The sequence below is a fragment of the Falco punctatus genome (assembly GCF_963210335.1).
Source record: "Falco punctatus genome assembly, chromosome: 9".
Taxonomy (NCBI): Eukaryota; Metazoa; Chordata; class Aves; order Falconiformes; family Falconidae; genus Falco; species Falco punctatus.
Genome location: NC_137589.1, coordinates 26,335,390 through 26,360,489, shown reverse-complemented (window position 1 = coordinate 26,360,489; position 25,100 = coordinate 26,335,390). Strand labels below are relative to the sequence as shown.

The 25,100-nt window shown below is 41.1% G+C and overlaps 1 protein-coding gene across 2 annotated transcripts; it reads left to right on the top strand.

Annotated features, from left to right (window-relative positions):
- Positions 1–63: 63 nt before the first annotated feature.
- SLC35G1 (solute carrier family 35 member G1) lies at positions 64–24,985 on the top strand. Of its 2 annotated transcripts, XM_080403571.1 has the most exons (4): positions 64–14,921; positions 17,424–17,560; positions 18,922–19,102; positions 19,620–24,985. In XM_080403571.1, exons 1-4 carry the CDS (start codon positions 14,560–14,562, stop codon positions 20,377–20,379), a joined length of 1,440 nt encoding a protein of 479 aa, XP_080259697.1. In that variant the 5' UTR covers positions 64–14,559; the 3' UTR covers positions 20,380–24,985. The 2 variants fall into 2 exon arrangements, with proteins under 2 accessions (XP_080259697.1, XP_080259698.1); XM_080403572.1 differs by lacking the exon at positions 17,424–17,560.
- The last annotated feature ends 115 nt before the right edge of the window (positions 24,986–25,100 follow it).

Here is a 25,100-nt window from a genome sequence, read left to right as displayed (position 1 = left end):
ATTTTTCAGCTAGCACCATTTCTGTATCTGAAATGTCACACGTCACTTGCATGAATTCTGTGTGTTCCTGTCAAGTCCTTCCACTGTAATTGCGATTATTTAATCTTCAATGAATTTATTCATTATTCTGAATGAATCTAGTGAATGTGAAGTAATTTTTTTCCACTCTCCTGCAATAAAGTTTAGTAACAGATACTTCTGTAATTCAGGGAACTTTGAATGTGGCAGGACAAATTCAGTTGGTATAGCATATGCAGCTCCAGGAAAGCTACCTGTAGCTATTAAATGACATCAAGTTTGAATTTGGCATGAAAATCTATTACAAACTCAAAGTTAAAATAGTCTTTTGTTTACATAAGTTACCTAGTGCATCACTTGTGAGAAACCTATACTGCTGCTGAAGATCATTTGGTGCAGCTCAGGAAGAGACCTCAAGCTGATTTTAGACACCTTTGGGCTTCACTTGAAGTTATCAAGCCTTGTGCTCCAGGGCCATCTTTAATATATACACTTGAATACTGTGTATGTTTAAACACATTTCTAACATTCACAGATGCTGATGGGCAAGTAAAACCATACTATGCATGCCAGCTAATCACACAAGCTGATTCTGCAAGTTGGCTGCTCCCCGTACCCACAGACCCCCCAAAACGCAGAGCATTACGGTGCTGCTGAGAGCACCAGCAGCAGAAAAACAGTCATGAAGAAAAAAGACATATAATGTATATTTTTAAAAGCCAGTCCTAAACAGTATGCTTCTGTAATAAAGACTAGAGGGGTTTTTATATTAAATGTTACTTGAAAAGAAAAAATTTCCATGTGAACAATACTACTGTAGTAAGTTAATTTTTCTGATGCCTTTTTAACCATAGCTGCCTATGCTTTGGTCAGTATTTGGCTTAGTAGCTGCCTATTCCATAAGTATTTACAGTGTCACTAGAAAGATTTTGAACTGTGTTTCACAGTTGAAACCTCCACATTTTTTTCTTAATAAATACATTTCCAAAAATCATCTTGATAAATCAGCATGTGCTTGACAGGTTTCCTTTATAAGTTTTTAGCTTTTATATGAGCATGATTTCAAACCCCAGATGAACCCAAATAATGTCTTATTATTTCTCAGTGTTGGCTGCACATCTGTGATTGCCAGTTCAGTTTGTCCATCTCTTCTTCAATCCATTTTGCATGGCAAAGGAATGAAATGCAAAGTCATGAACCAATCTCCAATCTACCAGCAAATCATGAATGTTTTTAACTTCATCTTTTCTTTTGTTTCAGTCTTTTACTTAGGGTCCTATTGAATTATATGCACTGATTTTGATCTGATTTCTCCCATTGTACTTGCCTACATGTGCTCTCTATCAAATATCAGATAATGGCTATGTATCCTTCTCATTACGGATATATTATGGACATCTGTCTGAATTTAAGTGGAGTTGGATAACCTTGCAAATCTGCTACCAGCATTTATTTACGAACACTATACTCCAATATATTACTTCCCCATTGTACCTTGAGAAGGTTATGGTTCATGGAATTGTATTTCAGAGCTGGCCAACTGCATGCACTATGCTATAGTAGTGCTACGATTGTTTTCCAGAGTTAACTTATTCTGAAATAATATGACGGACTTCAGGGAATTCACTGCTACTCCTGAGTTTAAAAGCCTGCAAGGGGATGAGTCACTAGCAATTTACATTCACAATACCTGTAAAACCAGCCACGGTACGGTGGAGGGTGGTAAGGGATTAATCTGCCGGGTTAATCTGCTGAAGTACGCAACTGTTTTATCAATTTGATTGTTCCTTCAGGAAATTTTACCTGTAGTCAAGCCCTTATGATTTAGGAGATTCTTAATGCCTATGTCATTTTTGGAAGGTCAGCTAATCACTATAAATAAAATGCTGAATGTAAATCTGTTCTCTTTTGAAAATCCCTTTCTCTAGCCAATTTATGTCAGGTGGATATTCACAGGGACTACATCCTGTTTCCTACTGTGCAACTATAGCATTTCATTGCACCACATAAGGAATAGGGGTATTTTTAGAACAGAATTCATAATCCTTAATGTAGAAGAGTGTAAAGGCTCATTAGGTGGCTCCCTGTGCTGTTGCTTCCTAATTTCAAATACTGGGCATTCTAACAGTTCCTCTGAGCATAAAGCCATATTCCGTCCTGGTTCTCTGCTCAGTATTCCTTCCAGTATCAGTGAAAGTCCCAGGCAAAAAATAAAATAGAACCTTTTATCACATATACATTGACCCTTTTTTTAAATGTTTCAAAAAAATCCATTTCTTTCAGCAGTCTGTTACTGGCTGCTGACTGGTAGTCTTCTGTGGTTGTAATGGATTTTCTAAACTCCCTAATTGTTTTGTTTATGATTGACAGAGTATGTAAAGCACTAAAAGTATTATACAAGACAGTATCGGAGGTTATTAATGGATACTGCTTGATGCTGCTTGGTCATGTTAATGCCTAAGACAGAAAAAAAACTGTTCATGGAATTGCATTGTATTCCTACAACTGCATTATATTTTTCATGGAGCACAAACATAGAAGAACATAGGCTTCTCTGCTCTGGAAGGGATATATAAAATATATCCAGAATACCTGATATACCATGTGTAGCTTTTTTTTTCCTTTGTCTGTTGTAATGTCTAGGACTTGCAGGCTTTTTGTTTCTACTTATTTTCCATTGAAAAAATATTCCAAAATGCACTGTTCCTACTAAGGAAAAAATTCAGTAAGGAAAAATCTCATTCTGTAAGGTAACAAAACAAACAGAAATAGGAACAAATTGTATTTTTGATGTGGAGTTGCATTTTAACTGTAACGTCTCTTAATTCTCTTTTATTTTTTAAACTTTATTTGAAGGGGTGATAACAGCCATTCAAAGTACACTTGAGGATGGGAAACAACTATTAGCATAGTTAATAATATGTGTGATATGCTTTGATATGTTCCAGTGGGAAGCTAAATGTCTAACAGCTGTATTTATGTATATGAGCATTACAATATATTGTGTTAGTATTCAATGGAAAATAAAGAATATTTAAACCATAGAAGTAACAAACAGTCCTCAGGCTGTTGATGAACACTGCTGGCAATAGCACCGAGAGAAAGCAGAGAAGTCAGCATGCCCGAAGCATTACAGCTAGGGGCGGAAGGTAAGCCCACAGCAAGTCTCCAGAGTCCAGGGGTCTTTCCTTTCAACAAAATATTTTCCTTACCACGAACCACACAACGTGTTCCTCTGCAGCAGGGACCCCCGAACACCCAGATGATCGCCCAGTTCTTGCAAGATGTAGCAAGAGGCTTACGACTGAACGGGTGACATCCAGCATCCCAATGCGTGGCTATTTTCCCTCCTCTCTGTTACGCCGGCCCCGAGAGTGGCCACATGCGTGGAGCGGTGCGCGGGCCACCACTCGCCGAGGGGCCGTGGCCCGGCAGGGCAGGAGTCGGGCCGGCTTCGGCAGGTGGAACACGCGAACCACAACGCTCCATCCGCTCGGCTGTTAATGCCGCCCCGCTGCCTAGCAGGTTTTCTCCCCCGTTTGTTAATAGGTACTGCTAACACTTGCAGCCACCTTCCGTGCGCCTGCAGGCCCTCTCTCATACTTGCTCATCTGAGGCCTGAGCGCGGTGGTAAGGCTGCGATTTAGAATCCTATTAATGGGAACAGATAAATATGTTTCTGTGATCCGGGACTTGCCGATAACTGTCAAGGTCTTGGGTGCCGAGTATGACGCCTCAAGACCGAGCTGCCGTACGCTGTCTGACTTACTGCTAATGGCAACTTTCCTTCATTACTGATGACTCTGAATTCTAATGGCTGGTGTTACAGGCATCTCTCTGTTTATAGCTCACTTAACGTGCCCAGAGGCCAACCTAACCCTATTCCTATTCAGGAATTTTCCTGAAATGAACTATAGTGACAAAGACCTCCAGTGTGCTATTACAGAAGTGGTGTTGTATTTGTGCTTTGAATTTCTCCAATTAGTTATGCTAGTGTAATACTTCTGCCTTCAAATTTGTGACAGTAGAAAGCAATTTGCCCCCAAATATGCATATTTATATTCATATAATTGTTTATTTATTCTCCAAATAAACTGAAGTGGATGATGATAATAATTATGTTACTGTTCCCAATCTCCCATTCATCAAAACAATTTCTGAATTCTCAAAAGTTGTTTTCAACTCAGCCTTACTTTATGCTTCCTACTGAATTATTTCAATTGAAAAAGGACTTTCTGACCCATTCTCACTTCCTGTCTGAAGGCCTGGATAGCGACAGCAGTATGTTAGCAAGTTGTCAACCTGCCCAGATGGTGAATATCCAAGAATGCTGAAAGAGCTTCAGAATAAACAAGCTGATCTGCTAAGAATACACAGTCTTCATTAAAAACCATTTATGTGCAAAAGAACTGGAAGTAACAAATATTGTGTCTATTTTTACAAAAAGTTCATGGGATAATCAGCAGAGTTTCAGACCACTAAGATCCACATTTATAACTTGTCGAATATCTGAAATGGTAATTGAAAATGGGGGTATAAAATTTCAGGAGAAAGTAGGTAGCTAAACAAGTGGGACAGGCTGACTAGTGAAGTTCAGGGTCCACAAATGCAAAATATTATGCATAGGAAAGAAATGCGTGTAAGGTTTAAAATTAGCAGGAAAGAAAGGCAACTTGACATTGTTGTGAACAACTCAGCAAGACACTGATCTCAATATACAGCTACAGGAAAAAGCAAATTATGTTACAACATGTGCAGAACAGGAGGGAGAATACAACACTACACGTTATGGCAAATCAGTGCTGTTGCCTTAACTGAGATACTGCATGCAGTACTAATGTAACCGTCTCAAAAAACACTCTGCAGAATGCTTAGGGACTCAGAGGAATGAGGAAAAACTCATTGAAACTGTGGAACAAAATAGCACTTGACTTTAGCAAACACCAAGCCATAAACCAAAATACTTAAATACACACCCCCCAAATTAAACTGTGCCATTCCTTGCAACAGGCAGTTCTTGAGAACAAGAACATGGCATTCAGAAATGGTCACACATGGACAAATTACATAAAAATTGCATTTATCTTTTTTTAGTACTTAAAATAATTTCTAGTTATTAGAGAAGAGTAGGTTCTTTGCACTTCTGTGAGAAGCATCTGGCTGTAGCCATTTAGGACAAGCAGCTGGATAACGAATGTGCTCCAGTGTGGCATTTCCTATTTTCAGTCCTTGAGACACATTACGCAGAGATTAGCTCAACTTTGTTGCTGAGATTCACAAAATAAAATATATAAGACGTACATACAAATTAGCTGTTCAGAAGCATTTACAATACTGAGAACATGAACACTGAAAAAATCTGGAATATACTGGCAACATGTATTTTGAGGATGTCAACAATTAGAAAATTTTGGCAAACTATTTGCACGCACTTGAAAATGTAATTGCACAACTTTGGCTGGCTTCAGCTACGTAAGTCCTAACAGACATAGACTCCTTTGGGAAGTACAGAACTCAGCCTTTTTATAACCTTATTATTAAAGAGTCAAATAATAGAGCTGTAAAAATATTAGGTGCAAAGTACCTTACGATTAACCAGGTAATAGTATTGTCCCATGAGGGAGTAATTCCTCTAACACAAGGACAGATAACTCATTTTGGAAAAAACTCTAAACAAAGAAATGAACAACCCCAAATTTCACAATTCCCAAATAACTGTGAAATTTGAAAACCCTATCCTGCTCGTTTTTGTCCTCCACATACAATAACATGATGATACTGCCCATTCAGGAAAAACACCAGTAAATATGTTGCTCCAGAGTACAAAACAATGGAAGAAAAAGGACAAAGCTGGAACAGAAACAATAGTTTGTAGTCAGGAAATCTGTTTGGTTTTGGAAAGTTTAATTGCACCCATGAATGCCTAAATTTTCTGATACATAAAACATTGCTGAAAATTTAATGTTTATGTTTGAAGGCATTAGCTACCTGGATTATAAACTGCAAACGCCAATAATCCACATGCACTGGCATTAGTCAAGTCTTAAGCTCTCTCTTAAACTTTTCCGCAGCATTATTTAAGACAGCAGTAACTCCTTCAAACTAAAGTGACTTCATGGCTGAGACCAAGGAAAAAATACCTGGTACAGCAGCCACTAGGAAAGCTCTTGCCTTTCTGCACAAGGTTCCGAAGTACATCAAACTGCAACAGCATTACGATAATCATATTGTATTAGCTTGAACCAAATGGGAGATGAATGTTTGTTCCAGAATTACAACTCATTTCAGAATTTCTGTAAAGTTACTTTGAGAGCAGTGACACTATCAAAAGATCTAACAACAAGAAGAAAGGAAGCTAATTCCATCTGCTTCTCAAAAAGTCCTAGTGCTGGGGTGGTTCTGACTTGTCTTAGTGTAATAGATGTTGTCTAAATGTACATAGATGTAACTAGGTAAAATTGCAAAATAATCAGTTAATTCAATTACATGAACTGTGACGCGTACCTGGCAAGACTATTACAAAAAAACTATGCTACAGTGATATCACTGCGTATAACTCAAGTTCTCTTAAGACCGTAACTTGCAAAGTTTGGTTTCCCTGTCTGAGACTAACTCATAGCTCTCCTTGTGCCTGCACCAATAGCAGGCAGCCCAGAAGCTGCCCTTGGAAGTAGAGAACAAGCTCCACGTGTGCCTCAAAAGTGATGATTTCTTTAAGTACCGCCACAGACCAGAGGCACTCCTCCCAGGGACAAGGACAACTCAGCAGGGTCCTGAGGATGCCAGCTCTGGCATTTTTTTGCTGGTATTTCAGAGGGAGTAGTCAGCTTGTGTGTGTCATCAAACCCAAGCTCACTTTGCGTCCACGTGCTGGAGAGCCAGGAACAGATTGCAGAGATCAGCACACGCTGCACAAGCTTGGTCAGCCCATTCCTGAGGGGCTGCCACACTGGCACAGTTAGCGGGATCTGAGCTAGCTGAGGTTACAGGGACATAAAAATAACTGTTCAGAGTTAGACCAGGGTTCATGTGCTCCAACGTCCTGCCTGCTTGGCCAGAAGTGATGCCTATAAAAAGAAAAAAAAAAAAAAAAATGAGTGTGAGAAGTACAGCATGGCGATTTCCCAGGATACCCTCTCAGTCTCCAGCAAGGAAGGAACAAAAGCCATGCTTCCTGCCTGAAGGAACTAAGTATTCTTGTGGACAGCAAAATGCCTAGAATCAGTACATTCTATATGCATGGCAGCAGCAGGGTTTTTTCCTATAATGAGGAACGCTGTTCTGCACTGCAGTGCCTGGAAGTAACGAAGGAGCACTGACTTCACTTAAAAAATAATGAAAACAAAGAAGACCCCACCTATATCTGTGACTCTGAGAAATTGAAAAGGTTTTAAAACGCATGTTGCAAGGTTTTCGTCCCATAAGAACAACAGTCAGGGTTGCATGTCAGATCAGTCCCCTTTGAACATACCAGTACAGGCAAACTGAGAGGAGCAGACATTGCACTAGCATGTCAAAACAAGATGAGAGATGCACAGGCTGAGTCGTGTTAGTGTTTTATATATATTATGTGTTTATATAAATATAGAACATAAATATTTTTAGTAAAAATAATACATTATTCATATATAAAAATATAAATATATGTATGATACAGTCCCAATAAACTAATACTGATCCATCACCTGTGATAAGGTTATGTACATTGTACGTAATTTTTGTTCTGAGGAAAAGTAGAAGCCAAGGAAGAATAATCTCCTTCAAGTAAGACATGTGAACAAACGCTTAATTATTCATAGGAGTTGTAAGGAAGGAAGTTTCCCCCTTTCTGCCCTGCAGAGCAGCCCCAGGCAGATACCTTATAGAATAGGAAATGTACTGTGTAAGTGCCAAAGAAATGCAATTAATTGAAAGAGTTCCTTTGCCTTCCATGATGATAAACTGTACATTCAGTCATTTGTATTGCTGTAAAAAAATCAGTTAATGTGATACTGAAAAAATACAATCATACAAATAATCTTCTAACAGCCACAAATGCTGTTATAGAACAGAACAAAACAAAATAAGCAAAAATGATGAGTGGCAACTGTGAGCAATTTCCACTTTCCTCCACTCCTCCCTGGGAGCTTGAACACTCAGTGGCACTCAAGCTGTACTTCTGCTATCTGATTTTTGCACTGTACTGCCTGCCAGAAAAGAAATATCTAGAAAATCATGATGAACTTCAAAGTTACATAATTTTTATTTCACATTCTCTTCTCTCCACAGTGCTGACTGCTATGAAGAAGGAAGCTAACACTTCCCCTTGTCTACTACTAATTCTCTAAGAAGTTTAGAAAGAGCAGAAAGAGCATGTATTTAATGATTACATTATTTTCACTCACGCATGTTGCAGAATAGCAACTGATATCTGCTGCCTAATCCTGTGCTCTCTATCTATAGTTCAAAGAACATCTGCCCTTCCCTCTTCCAAGCCCTTTGGCTTTGGTAGCTGCATTGAACAAGCTTATATAGTAATGTCTGCGATACGTAAGTGGAAATTTGCACTAAATTAACAGGGCAAGTTGCTAGGCAATTTCCAAGAACTCCTCCAAGGAAGAGGTGGAAAAAACCAAGTAAAGTTATGAAAATTGCCAAACATCATTTTTTGAAAGATCCAGAAATTGGGATGTATTTGGGAAATAATTTTAAATTAAAAAGATGTTGGGGGATGAAAATGTCAAAACATTAAAATTAGAAATTTCCAAAATAAAGCATTTTATTTTGGAAATATAAAAGTTTAAGCAACTACCATGAGGAGATGCTTACCAGGAGAAGCACTCACCTAGGGCAATGCATACATAAATGCCAGTACTCTCATTTCTTCTCTTCTATACATCAAATGCCATCAATGTTTGGTTTTTTTTTTCCCTGGATTCCTTGGTCATTTTCTCTTATTTTCTTTTTGTTCACTATGCATTTCAGTATGCACTAGATGATCTTACTCTTTATGAGTAAAGAGTTATTCAAAGGGAACAGAGCTTTAGTTAGTTTTATAGCTCATGTCATAATGTTCTGCATTCCTAGCAATAGCACTGACACATCAGATCGGAAAGTACACTAAGAAAGGGAACATGCCAAGGTTCCAAGCTCTTCACTGCTTAAATGGCCCCAATAAACAACTGAAAAAGGAATTATGAGTTACTATGTTACAGTGAATCCATGCTCCTCTAGTACTAAAAAACATATTATATGCACGACCCTGGAAAAAATTACATATAGTGAGGACTCAGGTACCTTCGACCAACCAAATGAAACAATATGCCTGGATGAAACATCACCCACACTTCTTTTGCCAGAAAGGAGATTTTTCCAAATTCAGGCTTTCGCATTGGTTTCTTTGCCAAGTTTATATTCAACATAGAGTTTCTCCTAAAGAAGTAGAAGTAATAGCCTTGATGATGCATGTTTTTTCAAGCACTGCTAGTTTAAAACATGTAGGAATTCTGTTCATTACCTTCACAGTGTCACAGTATAAATGAAGTAATTACACATATATGTGTATGCACCTGGGTTAGAAGCACACAGGGCATGTAAATATTCATTTACCATTAAAAACTCTGTTCATTGAGATTAACTCAGTACATTATGCCTTTTTAGTATGGTATATTTGTTACATGATAACAACAATCTGTAAAACTTCACTGCAGGAAGACAGCAAGTGAGTACCAGGGCAGATGCCGAATGCTGCCTGCCACTGCGCTTTACAGAACTTACAGTGGTTTGCCCTGTGGCAAATACATTTCTGATCAACAAAACCAGTACGACCGTTCGTGTTCTCGTCTACCAGTGAGCTACTAAAGTTCACTGTATTGGTTCTCTTAGGTGTTTACGTTCTTCAGTGGACACAAAATGATAAAAAAAAAAAAAAAAAGAAGAGAAAGAATCAGATAGCTTTTTTATTATGAGATTAAAATGAAAGATTATTTTGTTCAAGATGTATTAGAATGACAGCCTTTTCCATGTGCCTAAAGAGAACCAAAAAACTACATAGTATTTTTAATTTAAGGATCAACATCTAGATTTGCATAAACTCTTCAGAAGTTTATGTGAAATACAAGAAAGAAAATACTAAGCTTACAGTGTTCAGTGTACATGGAAAATTATTTTTAATTTATCCTCGCATGAATACTAGCTCCAGAGACTTGACTGCTTAGCAAGCAGTGTAGTTAAGCCATCTGAGGATAGAAGCAATGATGCATGAACTTTATGTGACCAAAGCCAGCTAAGCAGCCCACCTTTAATACTGGATTGAAAGCACACTAACAAGTATAGAAGCAGAATTTGAATGTTGTCCTGCTTATCCATTATTTTTCAATTTTTCAGAAGTAAAAAGAAACAGTCTTTCATTCTGAAAACCACAGAAGTTTTTTGTTACATGTACTCCTTACTTCTACCTGAATGTACTTGTGTCAATACTTTCAGTCTCCTGAACAGCAACTGCTAATAGTGCAATCTGAAAAACGCCATTATAAACAGCCCCAGGATCTCTCCTTTATATTGACCATAATTGCAGGATTATGACAATGTCTTAGCCTATCTCCTGTTCTGTTAGTACTATGCAGTACAACCACTATCTCAGGAGGAAGAAGACTGTGATACTCTGAACAGACTCCTTGACACGAGATTAAATGTTTGTCCAACAATTTTATATCTACATGTGGAAGCAATTTGTGGTGATAGCAAAACTGGGTATCATTCACCATCCATCTTAACAGGGAAGCTGAAAAATACGTCTCTTCTAGCACATCAAATGGACATAAACCCCACTAAGATATGCACTGATGGAGCTGCAGCAGCTCATATGGACTACATCCTCACTGGGCTGCGAGTCTACAGGAGGAGCTCATTACTTTTAATCTTTTTCTTTTTTTTTTCTTTTTTTTCTTTTTTTTACTGTGGGGACGACTGGACATTGGAGCAGGTTCCCAGGGAGGTGGTGTAGTTTCCATCCTTGGAGATATTCAGAACCCCAAGGGACACAGTCCTGAACTCTAGATGACCCTGCTTTGAGCAGGGGGGTTTGGACTGGACAACCTTTAAAGGCACCAGATGTGCCCATCAACCTCAGCTATTCTATGATTCCCAAACAACTCTGGGTTGACCAGAAGTTTGAATGAATGACCGGGACAATGAAACTCCTTGGTGCTGCAATAATCATTTGTTTTATGGCATTCAGGTGCAGAGGTAAATGGTTATTACAATGCACTTAAGAGTTGGATCCATTTCAGGAGCTGATAAAGTAATTCTTATGAATTTTTTGTTAAACCTTTTCAGAAGGAACAAATGCAAGTTTGTTATTTATTGTGCTGCTTCCTTTGCACTAGCCTGTATTAGTTTTAATGAATTTACTGCTTGACAACTTAAATCCCAAATCAAGATCTTAAGAGTGGTTTTACAGAATTAGCATTTTTGCAGAATAAAAGCCATCAATACAGACTGCTGTTTTGATTTAAATCTTCTACTATTTTTATAGCTTAAGTAGTACATAACTGTGCTGGCACAGCTATGTTAAGACCAAACTGGGATAGATGTCACCAGGGTGCTCCACGTGCAGTGCCCAGGAATCCAGCCTGCTGTCTTTCTGCCGGCGCTCTGCAGAGCCCTTAGTGCTGTCCTTAGGTGAGGCGAGGAAGGGCTAGTTCAGTTCCAGGGCTCCCTTGGCGTATATTATTTAGTTCTCACTAAACCTCCAAGAGGCAGCAGTGTTTCAAAAAGCTTATTAGGATATCTCAGCAGTGGATAAAAGAAATTATGTGATAGCGGATAAAGTTCTTACAGTCTCATAGAAAACCCCCACGGTTCTCCACAAAACTCATGTAATTGCTTTGTCATTTGTGCCCGCTAGAGTTTCTGAAAAGCCACTCTGAGGAGTCGGAGACAGCACTTGCAGGGAGGGGGATGGAAAGCAAACACCAAAAGATCCCTCACCAGGCACATGGAGCCAGACCAGCACCTCATTGCAGTACTGAGTACTAAGGTCTGTATCTCAACATGCGATGGAACACTGGCTATTTCCTAGCATTTATAATGTCAAAAAACTGCATAAATTCTGGATGAGGATGGGAATATTCCTCCTTTGAAGAGAGTAACCCAAGAAAAATATCTGTGTGGAGGGTGGTGACTACACAGGAGAAGGTGGTTCCCTTTCTGCTCTTATGTTATGGAAACCAGATAAAGGCCAGTGCAGCTGGTGCTGCAATTTAATTTTCAATGGTCAAATTGCCCAGGTTCACTAAAGTTTTTTTCTTACAGACTTTGCACCCAGGGAAGACACTATAGGAGGTCCTTATTGCTCTACTGTTGGTTGCAAGCTGGCAATGTGCTGGAGAAAGGAACAGCTAGTTCTGAGAACAATTATTACACAGACAAGGCTTAATCTGTACTTGAAAGGGCTGCATAAAACATTGACCTGTCACATTTATGCAGCTACTTAATTTTCCAATCTAGGGCAGCGTGACTGCAAATTACATTTGCCTGCTGGTTAGTTTGGGCAGCTGCAACGGCTCTGTCATTTTGGAAGTGCTCTCCTTAGAGAGGAGGGTTGTACCTCACCGGCAGAACTTGGAAACTCTCAAGCCGAGATAATCCTGGCAGTTGGACCAGGAGCAAACAGAACACTTTATGTATCTTGGCATAAAAAAACACTGCCCTTAGATGTTCCCTTTCGAAGCCAGACATGGGGGGGCACAGAGGGGGTTGTTGCAGAGTCTCTTTGGAACCCTCAACAGCACAGGATTTGGCACTGTGGCACTCCAGAAGTTTACTTTGGGTTCTGTAGTGGCAGTATTATAAAATAAATACCTAGTCTGTAAATTTTTAACAAGTATATAAACAAATAGCCAGAAATCATAAAAACTCACTAGATGTTGTTCTGTGTCTGTACTATGGATTAACTGTTTGGCCTCTGTTTTTTCTTCACTGGAGACTCAAGCCAGCCAGCTGCTGCTGCTGTTGCGGACGGCAGAGGTAACTTGCGCAGTGACGGCAAGGCAGGCTGTGTGGGGGTGCGTGTGCGCTGCAAGCCTGCTCCATGCTTGCTGCCCACCGGACGGGCCAGGCCTTCTTCTTAGAGACCTGCGGGACCACCACCCCAGGATGGCTGGCGAGAGGCAGGCTCCATGGCTGTCCTTCGCCAGGACTGCTCTGGGGAAGGACAGCTCTGCCTTTGTGTGGCTGGTTCACAGAGCAGTGACCTGTAAAAGCTGCCTTGGAGTACAGAGAAGTGTAAGTGGGAGAGCAGAGGGCTGCCGGGTTTACTTGCATCTCCTGCTCCAAATTAAACCCAATCCCAAGGGACAGGGAAGTGCATCAGGCAAAAGTAACTTTGTTAAGGGTGTCTGGGAAATTTGCTGGCCTGATTCTCTCCCCTTTGTGGGATGTTCCAGCTGCCCTTGCATCTCCACAGAGGCAAGACTTTACAAGCTTTCACCATAGCCTTTGCAGAGGACTATGCTGATAGCTTTGATGAAAGACGTTTGTATCTAGTGCAGCAGATACTTATTTTCTTGGTTTATAGCAAGAGGGGTTCAGATAATATAAATCTTTAGAAATAATCCTGATTTCAACACAAACCGTCAAATTTATTAATTTTCTATTTTTTAGTAGTCGACATAACACATCTAATTTTTAGTTAAGAATAATTTGTGAAGTAATACTGGTCATATTAATGAAATGCTAGCTCTGAGATAATAAAATACTTACGGCCTCTGGTGCCTTAGCATGGGCTATAAAATGTGCTATGTCAGAGACAAGGAAAGCTTGAAAAAGCTTTTGTGAAGTAGCTTGAGGGAAAGCTTGGAGTAGTTTGTGTTAAATAGCTTGTATTTATCATTTAGTAAACATTTTGCTGAAGGTATAGATTACATTTCCCCTTGTTAAAAATAAACACTTATTAATTCATGCCGCTAAAAGACAAGTGTGAGCATACATCTCTTCTTTGAATAGAAATTCCTATTTTAATTATTGATAATAGCTTAGCTTGCTTAAAAGGGAAGAATTGTGGCATTTTTCATTTATTCTGCTGCTCTTTCTCTCCACTCGGTGACGGGTAAGGAAAAGGGGCTACTCATTTTTTCTTCCAGGGGCTCGAATGACGCAACAACGCCCCTACGGTAACTTTGCGCCGCCGGTTCCCCCCTGCCGGCGCCCCGCCTCGGGAGGCGGCTCAGCAGCAGCGCGTCCCGGCCCTGCGGCCCCGCTCCGCTCCGGCGGGGTGCGGGCTCCCCCTCCCGAGGCGCCGCGGCCTCGCTCGTCCCGCCAAGCCCCGCCGAGGCCCAGGCCCCTCGCCCGCCCAGCGCCCTCCGCCGCCCGCCGCGGCTCTCTCCGGGGGCCACCGCGGGCCGAGGGGACGCCGGGGAGGAGCCGGCGGGGCGCTGCCTCCTGCCCCGGGAGGGGGGTCGGTCCCCGCCGGGCGCTCGGGCAGCCATCTGAGGCGGACCGGCCACCCGGCTGCTTCCAGGTGGGGCCGTGACCGCGGGGGTGGCTGCGGCGCGACCTGGCATGGCCGCCCCCGCGCCCCGGAGCGCCGCACACCCGCGGGGCGGGGGCAGGCGGGGAGCCGGGCGGCGCGGGGCGGTGGCACCGCATGCGCAGGAGGCCAGGTGCCCGGCGGGTCGCCAGCGGCCGGCAGCATCGCGGGCGGCCCCGTGTCCTCATGGTGCCGTGTCAGGGCGGCGAGGCCGCCGCTGTGCCGGCAGCGGGCGGGAAGGAGCCGGAGGTGCCGCTGGGCCGGCAGGACGGTGCGGGTGCGGAGCAGCCTTGCCTGTGCCCGGCGCCCGGCATGGAGGCGGCGGGCGCCGAAGAACACCGCGGTCGTGGCTGCTGCTCGGGTTTGCCCCGGCCGCGCTGCTGTGGGGCACCTGGTGAGGACGGGGAGTCTGGCAGGCGGGGCGGGGGGGGTGGCCCGCTCGGCCGGGCTGCCCGCTCTCGGGGTGACATTGCCGGCGGGGCGGAGGAGAAGGAAGAGGCCCCGAGGGCACCGGGGCTCGCCGCAGGCGGTGGGGCGCCGAGCGAGCCGGGACGGCCGCAGAGGGCGGCCCGGCACCTGAGCCCGCCCCGCCGCCGGCTGCCCGCGGGCGGCATCCCCGCCGCTTCCGCGCCGGCCCCGGCTGTAGTGTTCACACCTGGCGCCCGGAGGGGCGCAGGGCGACCGCTGCGAGCGCGTCAGGCCGCGCCCTCCTCCTCCTCCTCCTCGTCCTCCTTCTCCGGGATGAGCCAGCCCCCGAGAAACGAAGCGCAGCGGCGGGCACGACTCCCCGGTGGCGCTGGCTGGGCCGGGGCCGACCCCGCGGCGGGCGGGCAGGGCGCTGGGGGCCGCGCACCGCTCGCTCCCATCCCGGCGGTAGCGCTCATCCCTCGGGAAAGCGGTAGCTCCCGCCGCCGCAGCGCTAGCGTGAGGCTCGCCAGGTGCGGGTGGAGAGGGGTGCCTGCTGGCAGGGCGAGCGGGGAGAGGGGCGTGAGTGCCGGCAGCCGCCTGCCCTGGCCATCCTCACCCGCGCCGCTGTGAGCACGCTTCGTTCTGTCTCAGTCCGTGCTTAGTTTCTGGGACGTGCTGGATCGTTAAAGCCACAAACTTACTGCAAAATGCGTGACGTGTTCTTATAAGTTAAATGTGGCTGCTTTTTAAAACATAAACGCCACCTACAAATAATTTTTGAAGTTGTTATCTGGGATATTTAGCACGTGTCATTTTTCAGCATCACTGAAAACGTGTTTCTCATTAAATACAGACCATAATTGACTTTCCAGCAGAAAACGGGTAAGATGGCAATCTTTCTCAGCTAGTGGGCTGTGGAGGGGCCAGAAGAGAGAGTGTAGTTCACCTGCAAAATTCATGTTAGTATCACTTCTGAGGCAAAACTCGGGGAAAAAAATATCTGAAATCCTGAGAAACTTGCATTTATTCACCAAACACCCCACCCCCCACCCCCCTTCTTTTTTTCTTTCGGTAGTCTATCCAAGCAAAATTTGTGAGTCAGCGGCTGAACTTTATGAATCATGCCTAGATCCAGTCTGCGTGACCACGCTTAGCTGGCGCGCAGGCTGTTGTGCTCCTGGCACTGCCCGAGGTTAGTGAGAGCGCTGCTCAGCCGCTTGTGGGGTGAGCAACCCATCACCCCTCGCTGGCTTTCCTGAAGGCCTGGGAGAGTCATCTTCTCACTGACCACCTTCCCCATAGCCCATGCTTGTCTGCCTTTGCTACTCAAGATGTGTGCACGTGAGAAACGTGATTTTCTGCAGTGTATGTGTTTTGCAAGTATAAAAACTCTTTGAAAGAAAGTGTGGCATTAATATGCAAACAAAAAGAATTTACACAGAAAACGATGTGTGGCTGGAGGCATTTGAGTAGGACCTAAAACAGGAGTGGATGATTGTTTGAAAGGCTTATGTGTGGAGATGGCCAGGGAATAAAATTGGAAAACCAAGTCTCTACTCTGTAGCCACTCAGAAAAGAGGACTTGGGTACTACTCAAAACTGTTTTTATTTTCAGACTGCTACACTTTTTATTTTTTTTTTAAGAAAAAAACATGAATGCTTGAGTATTTTGATAGTGTAGGGCTAGTGTTTGGAGGCTTAATATTTTGTGGGGTGGGAATGTTATCTTAACCTAAGTTCTTACAATATATTTCAAAATAAGTACTTCTTCAGAATTGCAACTCTTTTGTTTTTGGTGGAAGAACTTGTACCATTTCACTTTTAAAAGGAACTAAAACATTTCTTACCACACTGGATACGTGCTTTAGCAATGTGAGAGGCTGATGGCTTAAATTCTAGTATTGCAAGATACTGTTTCTGATAGGCATGGTACGTTGGGTAGCTTACAAAAATGATTTCCTTTTGTTTTTTCTGCTCCTTCAAATCCAAAGCTTAGTTCTGTGTATGAGATCCTTTCAGCTTACTTTGGTTTAGTTTGATTTGTTTTCCATTTCAACACTTCCATTATTTAGATTGGCTTTGTTCTGTAGTAATCAGACAAGCTATCATGCCTGAAGTAAAAGTTAATCTGTTTGTGCTGTGTTCGTCTGTACGCCAGCCTGTGCTTGGATTTCCCGTTTCAGTTACAGGCCAGTCTTGATGCCTCTTGCTTTTGTATTAGAGGCGTTGTTGATTTTGTGGTTCTGTTGTGTGACTGTGGATTAGCATCTTATATAATTAATGGACATTTTTAAAATCAACTCATTTTCGTAGTTGTTGAATGTCCCGTTGCAGTGTCAGTCAGTGGTAGTTTTTATAGTAACTTTTATGTAAGTGGCTGTTGCTAAACAGAAATGTTTCTAGTAGAAACTGACATTAATTTTCAGCTGTATTGTGGCTGGATTCCTTGAAGAACAGCCCTTCTGCCTACTTAAAATTCTGCTTGCAGGTGTAAAGCCTGGGTCTCTAGAACTGTTAAAGCCAGAACCAATGCTGTACACGCTGTGTCAGCCCACAGTCTCAGCTCCCAGGCAGTAAGATGCAGTTTCTCAGCCTTTGGTGGTGATCTCAAGGACAATCAAAATGGTTTGTGACAAGTTTTGTTAATTTAAAAAAGCCCACGCACCTCAAACAAAACAAACCCCCCGCAAAACCATATTTAGTTGCTAAGCAACTCACAGCAGTGCCCTGCTGATGATATTTTAGGAGATCCTAAGGCTTACGGGCTTCCACGCTAATGTGAGAACACCGCGAACACTGCCTTAGGTGCGTGGAGTTCTCACTCTACCTTCAGAGGGTGTTCCAGCAGAAAAGGTAACTCCCAATGCTTTAGACAGACAGAGAGAAAAGAGAGAGTGAGGTAACATCCCAGTCAAATATTTAGATGGGTTCTCTTTGCCATGGTGTTCACCTCTAGGTTCAGTGGAAACACTGTTCCTCTTATGCAGCACAGCAGTAAGGGAAAAGGCTGGTTTCTTTGGAGACCGTGTTGAGGTCAGCAGCAGTTCACCCTCTCTGCTTGCTTGCCTGCCTTTTTTTTTTTTAAATTGTCGAGGGTGGAGATGGGTGGAACGAGGAAGAGTATGTCCCTGAAAAGAGCCTGAGGGAATGAGGAAGCTTGAATAGAAAGTATTAGACTTGGGAAACTACAACTACTTCAGGAAGAGAAAGTTTGATAAATAAGCATACAGTAAGGTGAAACTGAGGTCTTCATGGAACTGTGGTAGATATCAGTACGTTAAGCAGGGCTATGATATTTTAAAAGTAGTCACTTAAATTTCTTCTGCTTAAAAATGTGTATTTGATGTTTATTTGGAGAAAATATTTGCATTCTTACAGAAAGATAAAAAGTTATGTAAAACTTCAGAGGGTCTAGGTCAAATTTAGGGTGATTTAACTGCAAGATAAGCATGAAGTATAACAAAAATGAGGTTCTCTACACAATTTTTACATTGTGAGCTAGGAAATTAAATTTTTGCTTATGAACCTTAATTTACTTAATAATCAGGTAATTCCCAAGGTAGTAATTTTCAGTGTTTCAGAATCTGACCATGGACCATTTTGCAGTCAGTTGTATTTCTTGGTCCTTGGGTGGTGGTCAGAATCATACTATTAGCCCTATAGTGAATCATCCAAACTAGCCTGATGCCTCTGAGGAGTAAAGCCTGCTAAGTCATGTAGAACCGTGGGAAGTTTTGTATCCAAAGTGTTAAGAGTTCATCTCTTGTCTTGTGTTTTAAGAAAAAAAAGGAGACCTTTAGTGGTCAGTGAAATGCATTTTCAGGGGAAGTCTGGTAAATACACGTAGTATTTGCATGTTTCTTTTGCTTCCCCTGTCCTCTACCACAAGAATAGCTACAACTGTATGGAGCACTGGAGTATGTAGAGCTGCCTGACCTAAGAAATCTTCTAATAGATCATTATTAACTGGAGTTTATTTGTTGCAGGAGCAAAGAAGAAAGCTGCTTGTCCAGGACTTGGGCTGTTTTATACCGTACTGTCTGCCTTCCTTTTCTCAGTGGCCTCTTTATTTCTTAAAAAAATAGATGATGTACATTCAGTGGAAGTGAGTGCATTTCGATGTGTTTTCCAAATGGCATTTGTTCTTCCTGGTTTAATATACTACAAGTAAGTGAAGCAAACATTTAAATTGAAAGTTTTTTCTGAAAAGTAGATCTAGAATTATCACTCAGTTAAATCCGATTGCAAGATAATTTTAATTTGGACTTCATTTGCATAAGTGCCTTTTTTATTAGTTGATAGTATCTTAATACAATTCAGAAAACTGAAAGTCTTTGACTCCTTGAATTGTAGGGTTTTCTACAGGAATTATGTGAAATGTATCGATCTTCCATTAGGTAGTGTTCTCAAAAAATAGGCGGTAATTTGTAGACAGTTTTGGGTTATTTTGCAAGCAAAGAGTTAATAGCTAGAAGATCAGGTTCTGGAATCTGAATATAATTGGGGGTGGTGGTGGGAATAAACTGGTCTGTGGTGAAACAGTTTAAAATATTTTGGTATTTTGTAAATCAGTCATCCAGAAAGGTGTGTACAATCTAGAAGGGTGTGTATATTTAAATGTAATTGGATGTTGGTCATGAAATAAGCAAGCCAGTGACATTAATGTGTCATTTCTGTTTTTCAGAACAGGGTTTTTGGGACCAAAAGGTAAAAGAATTTTTCTTTTCTTCCGAGGATTCCTTGGCTCTAGCGCAATGATTCTTCTCTACTACGCTTTCCAAGTCATGCCGCTAGCTGATGCCACTGTTATAACTTTTAGCAGTCCTGTTTTTACATCGTTGCTGGCATGGATCTTTCTCAAAGAGAAATACAGTATTTGGGATCTTCTGTTTACCCTCTTTGCAATCACTGGAGTGGTTCTTATTGCCAGACCACCGTTTCTGTTTGGGTCAAACGTAACGGGAATTGAAGGAAGTTACACAGACCATCTTAAAGGAACTATAGCAGCAATTACAAGCACAGTATCTGCAGCTTCAACTTTTGTTATACTAAGGAAGGTGGGAAAATCTGTGCATTATTTTTTGTCAATTTGGTATTATGCAGTTATTGGTTTAATTGGCTGTATTATAGCGTTGTTTGTTTTGAATGAATGGCGTTTACCATATTGTGGTAAAGATAGGGTTCTTCTAATATTAATAGGCTTGTTGGGGTTAGGGGGTCAAATATTTCTCACAAAAGCATTACAGATAGAGAAAGCTGGACCTGTAGCCATAATGAAAACAATGGATGTGGTGTTTGCTTTTATTTTACAAATTCTTTTTCTCAATCATCTGCCAACTTGGTGGACTGTGGGTGGTGCCCTTTGTGTAGTAGCCAGTAGTTCTGGAACTGCCATTCGTAAGTGGCGACAAAGCTTGAAAAAAGCTAAACAAAATGAAATCTAACAATACAGACACCTAATTCATTACAGAAACAAGCAACCTTGACATATATATACAATATTTATTTTTATTTATTTAAAATATCTCATTTAGCAAATTGTAGTACCAAGTTACAGCCAATAAAATAAGTTGTTGGGTTTTTTTAAGAAAACAAAATCGAGGATGTTTTAACAACTGATTAGGTATGTGCTTTTCTTTCTCATATGTAGGCATGCAGATACGAGAAATAGAAAGATATTTAAAAGTTTCTTGCTTCCTATCAAAAGTGGACAGTAGTGTTTTGGCTTTCATTTTCCTAGAATTCCCGATTCTCCACTTAGACCCTTTCTCCATTCTTTTGAGCAGTGGAAATCAGTCTCCCAGGCTTACTTAATACTGTTCTCTGCTTGATTACCAGAGGGGTGGCAGTATAAAAGATAGAAGGGAACGAAGAGTTATAATCCTATGAACATCCAACTTTTATAGAACAGATAAAGCTTGTACATTTACAAGCCTTCTAATTATTTTTTTTTTGCACAAAACAGATGCCAAATGGGGTTTTATTTTTAATTTGGATTCTAAAAGAAAAAAAGCTATTTCATCTTTCCAATATCAAGAGAAAATTAACTTGTGCAAATTATCTATCAGCTTTGCTTTCTTTAAAAAATAGTTTAAAATGTTTGCACTTCTTTTACAGACATAATGAAACAACCTAATCCCTTTCTTTCAATGTGATTTCCCAATAAACATCTTCAGTTGCTGCAGTCTCGGTGATGAGACACAACAGTTAATTGTATGCCACTCGTAAATTAGCCATTTCTTGTGGTATGGAATGTTATGCTGTAGCTGCACTTTTCTTTATTCTATGCAAAAGATTATAGGTTTTAGGTATTTAATATAGATTATTTTAAATGCTGCTTATGACCCTTTTTGTTTAGGTTCTTTTGTACAAAAGTTCTTTATGAGACCAAGTGTAAGTCGTCTTGGCCTTCATAAAGTTCGGAGGATTTACAATAAAGCATTTTTCTGTTTCCTAAGAATTTTAAAGAGTGCAGGGTAATTGCAGTTTCACAGGAAATGAAGGTTGGCCCAGGTCATAGCAGAGATTCTGCAGAACAGACTTGAGGAGAGCTTGATGGGGTGGTGGAGCTATGGATATACATCTCTAAGATGTGGAGTGAGCCACACTACATCTGGCAGTGCTAGTGGGCATCTTCAGCCCCATTTCTCCACATGGCCCTTTTAAATCTGCAGTTAGTCACTTCTTACACATCTTCTCATTTTTATAGGCTTTATCTTGATAGCAACAAATATTGATAAAAATGCTCTTAGTGTCCTTCATGTTTGAGGAGGAATATATATTTAGTTTCAGGAAGGGGGATTTTCCCAAATGGAGTCTTACGTACTTTTGGGTCTTGTCTCAGTAGTGCTTAAAGAAAATTTTGACTTGGATCTTTATTTGGTCCTTTGTATCATAAGGTGGTTGTCAGTTATTTGCTCACCTTAGCTTTTTTCTAAAAGAGAATGCTGTGTTCTGTAGACTTGATACATGGTAGGTTTTGGTTTTGTTTGATTTTTTTTTTTTTTTAACAAAATCACTAAAGTTGGCTGATATTTTCTTATTTTGATTTACAGATGTCTAGTCACAAATCTTTTCTTTTGACAATAAGCATTGCATCCTGGCAGGGCAGATCTAGGTACTTGTGTCCTGAAGGACTGGAATGTGTATGTACTTCAGGATGCACTGGATGTGAGGAGCCATCTGCAACAGGTTTCGGGGGTGGGAAGGAAAATAGACTGCATTTTTTACTGCTTAACTTCACGTTTAATATGGATGTGTTTGAGTTGACACTTCTAAAGGTGTGGTTCCAAAGCAGTTCAGATTGATGTAAATCTGGGTTGTCAGCTAGTCCTGCTCCCTCCCGTTGGCTCAGTGCTTGTGCTTACGTGGTTTTGTGGTGAGCTAGCCCTGGGAGCTGATCTGGCTACGTAACTGTTTAGTAAGGTTGTCAGAGAGGGCAAAACCAGAGTAGCCTGAGCTTGATTAGAGTGTGAAAACATTAGGAAGGGGAATTAGATCATATAATAGAATCATTTAGGTTGGAAAAGACCTTTGAGATCATCAAGTCCAACCGTTAACTTAGGGCTGCCAAGTCTATCACTAAACCTAAGCACTGTATCTGCCAGTCTTTTAAATACCTCCAGGGATGGTGATTCCACCGCCTCCTCGGGCAGCCTGTTCCAATGCTTCACCACCCTTTCAGTGAAGAAATTTTTCCTAATACCCAGCCTAAACCTCCTTTGGTGTGACTTGAGACTGTATCCTTTTGTCCTTTTTTAGTTATCTGGGAGAAGAAACTGACCCCCACCTGCCTAAAACCTCCTTTCATGTAGCTGTACAGAGCAATAAGGTCCCTCCTAGATCTCCTCTCGTACAACGTACAAATGTTGATTTGTCAGTACAGAATAAAAATAATGTGGAAGCTTATATAAAAAATCTTTAGGTTGTATTATTTCAATTAATCTTGTTTACGCTTAGTGGAGAAGAACAGCCTACTGAAGAAAGGACTGTTTTCTTGCCCTTAATACATAAGGAAGTGTAGAAGATAACCTGAGGTGAAATCAACAACCCAATACAGTGATTGGTAATTTTTCTGTCAAGTTCTTGCGGAAACACTTTTGATATATTTCCATACTTGTGGTGCCAAATGATTTTTTTTTTTTTTTTCTTTATCCAAATCTATAGGGTTTCCTTATGGCTCCATCTACTTATTTCCTTTTGCTGTTCTTAAACCTTCCTAAATACTTAAGTTGTTAAAAATAATTATAATCTAAATAAGATCCTGTGTTAGAGGCCATTGTGTTTTTTTGAACATTATTTTGATTTTGAGCCATCTTTTAGAGAACTGTTTAACTAGTGTGAGAATGAAGAACTTGACTAGGGCTTCTCTAGTCATAAAGTATGACAAGCTAGCTTCTATAAGTAGCTTTTCTAGATGATATTGGGGATGGAAGACACTTAAGCTTTAAGGTTGTTTTTCAACCACTTCAATTTTTAAATTTTTCTTCCTCTCAAATGGAGGTTAAACCCCTAAATTTTAGTTGGAAGCCTTGAAGAGAATACCCTAAAATGCTGGTAGGTTTTTTTAATGAAAAATATTTCTTACAATCACATTAAGATGGTCAAGCTTTTTTTTTCTTCAGAACTTAACAGTTTGAGAATCTGAAATGAAGCTGGCTGAATGTTGATCCTTTCAGATTCTTAGTTTTACTTTTTTCTAATAGAGTTTTAATTTAAAAAAAAAATTTTTAGCATTTTAATACAGCAAGTTTCTCAGGGTCAAATGTTATTTTTCTGAGCTTTTAGTCAGAAATGTATTATTAATGTTCATCACCTGTAATGTCCTGTTGTGATCTTTGCAGTATTTTTAAGTTTGATAAATTTATTTTTCTAATAGAAAGTCCATCCTTTGTGGTATGATGGAATATTGTTACATTGCAATTGCTATGCCATAAAGTTGTTTCTTTTGAATTTCAACACGTTAATGCAGTGTAGTGATTTCAGTGGATCCTGAATAGAAAGAGTAATAATTATTATTGATTGTTTTGCACCTCAGCACAGGGTAAAAAGATGTAGTTGTTACTGATGCATCACAGAATGTTTCTTATGTTCTTTACTATGCAAACCACTGTAATCATCTGTTGTCTTCAGTGGGACTTCACAGCCTTAAAGCCTTGTATACCTGACTCTTCTATAGAAAGCTGGCTGAAAAAGTTATGTACTGTCACTGTGCAGCAGCCAATTTCTTTCAGGTTACGTTGGTTGTCAAAGTGTGCTCTAAAAGCTGTCTGCATACACCTACACTAAGAATTTGACAAACTCAATTGTGTAGGCAAGGGCAGTCTATGTAATTAAAATGGACTTCCTGCATTTGTCCAACACCAGGCATGAAGTGACCTCAGCATAATAGCGTCAATGAAATGACTAGTTCAATCTGTCCTTTTTCTTCTGAAACTAGGCTTTTTCCCAGTTCCAAAAACTGTTCTAAGATGGCTCTTCCTGTAAATGAAAACAAGATAGATAGTACTACCCTTGATCATCATTCAGTACAAACGCTTCCCCCGGCCCTGTAGTACTTTCTCTCCCTTGAGCTTTTGTTCAAGAGCTGTCTGTTGGAAGAAGGTTTAGTTCTAGAGAGGTAGCCTCTTAAGTTATTTCCTTGCCAATGAGTGTTAATTAACCAGGAAGTCAGTTCTCCAGTTCTCTAACCATGGTAACCATGGTATGCTCATCTGTGGCACCAGCCCCACAGGGGTAGTAGGAGCATGATCTCTGTCCCTGCATGGGGTCAGGGTTGGTAATGCTGGCAGCAGATGTGGAACACTTTCTTCAGCAGGATGTTGCAGTGACCAGCAGAATGTTTTTGTGGTCATAACTGCCTGTCCATCCAAAGAAAAGTCATGGCTTTATGTTCCTGCAGGTGCAGGTAACTTCAGGGTGGAACATACATAGACTTCTATGGTGATAACACTTCTGTATATCAGAATGAGTAATTTCCTATGTTATGTGAGTTACTGTTTGACAAAAAGGGGGTAAAAATACCCTCAGCATGAATTAAATGATTTTTACGATGTCTTGTTTATTGCTAAATATATATTGAATTATATGTTTTGTAGAAGTTACTGGCTTTGTTATGTAGTAGTATATTTTTATAGACTATTCTTATATATTGAAATGTTAAGAA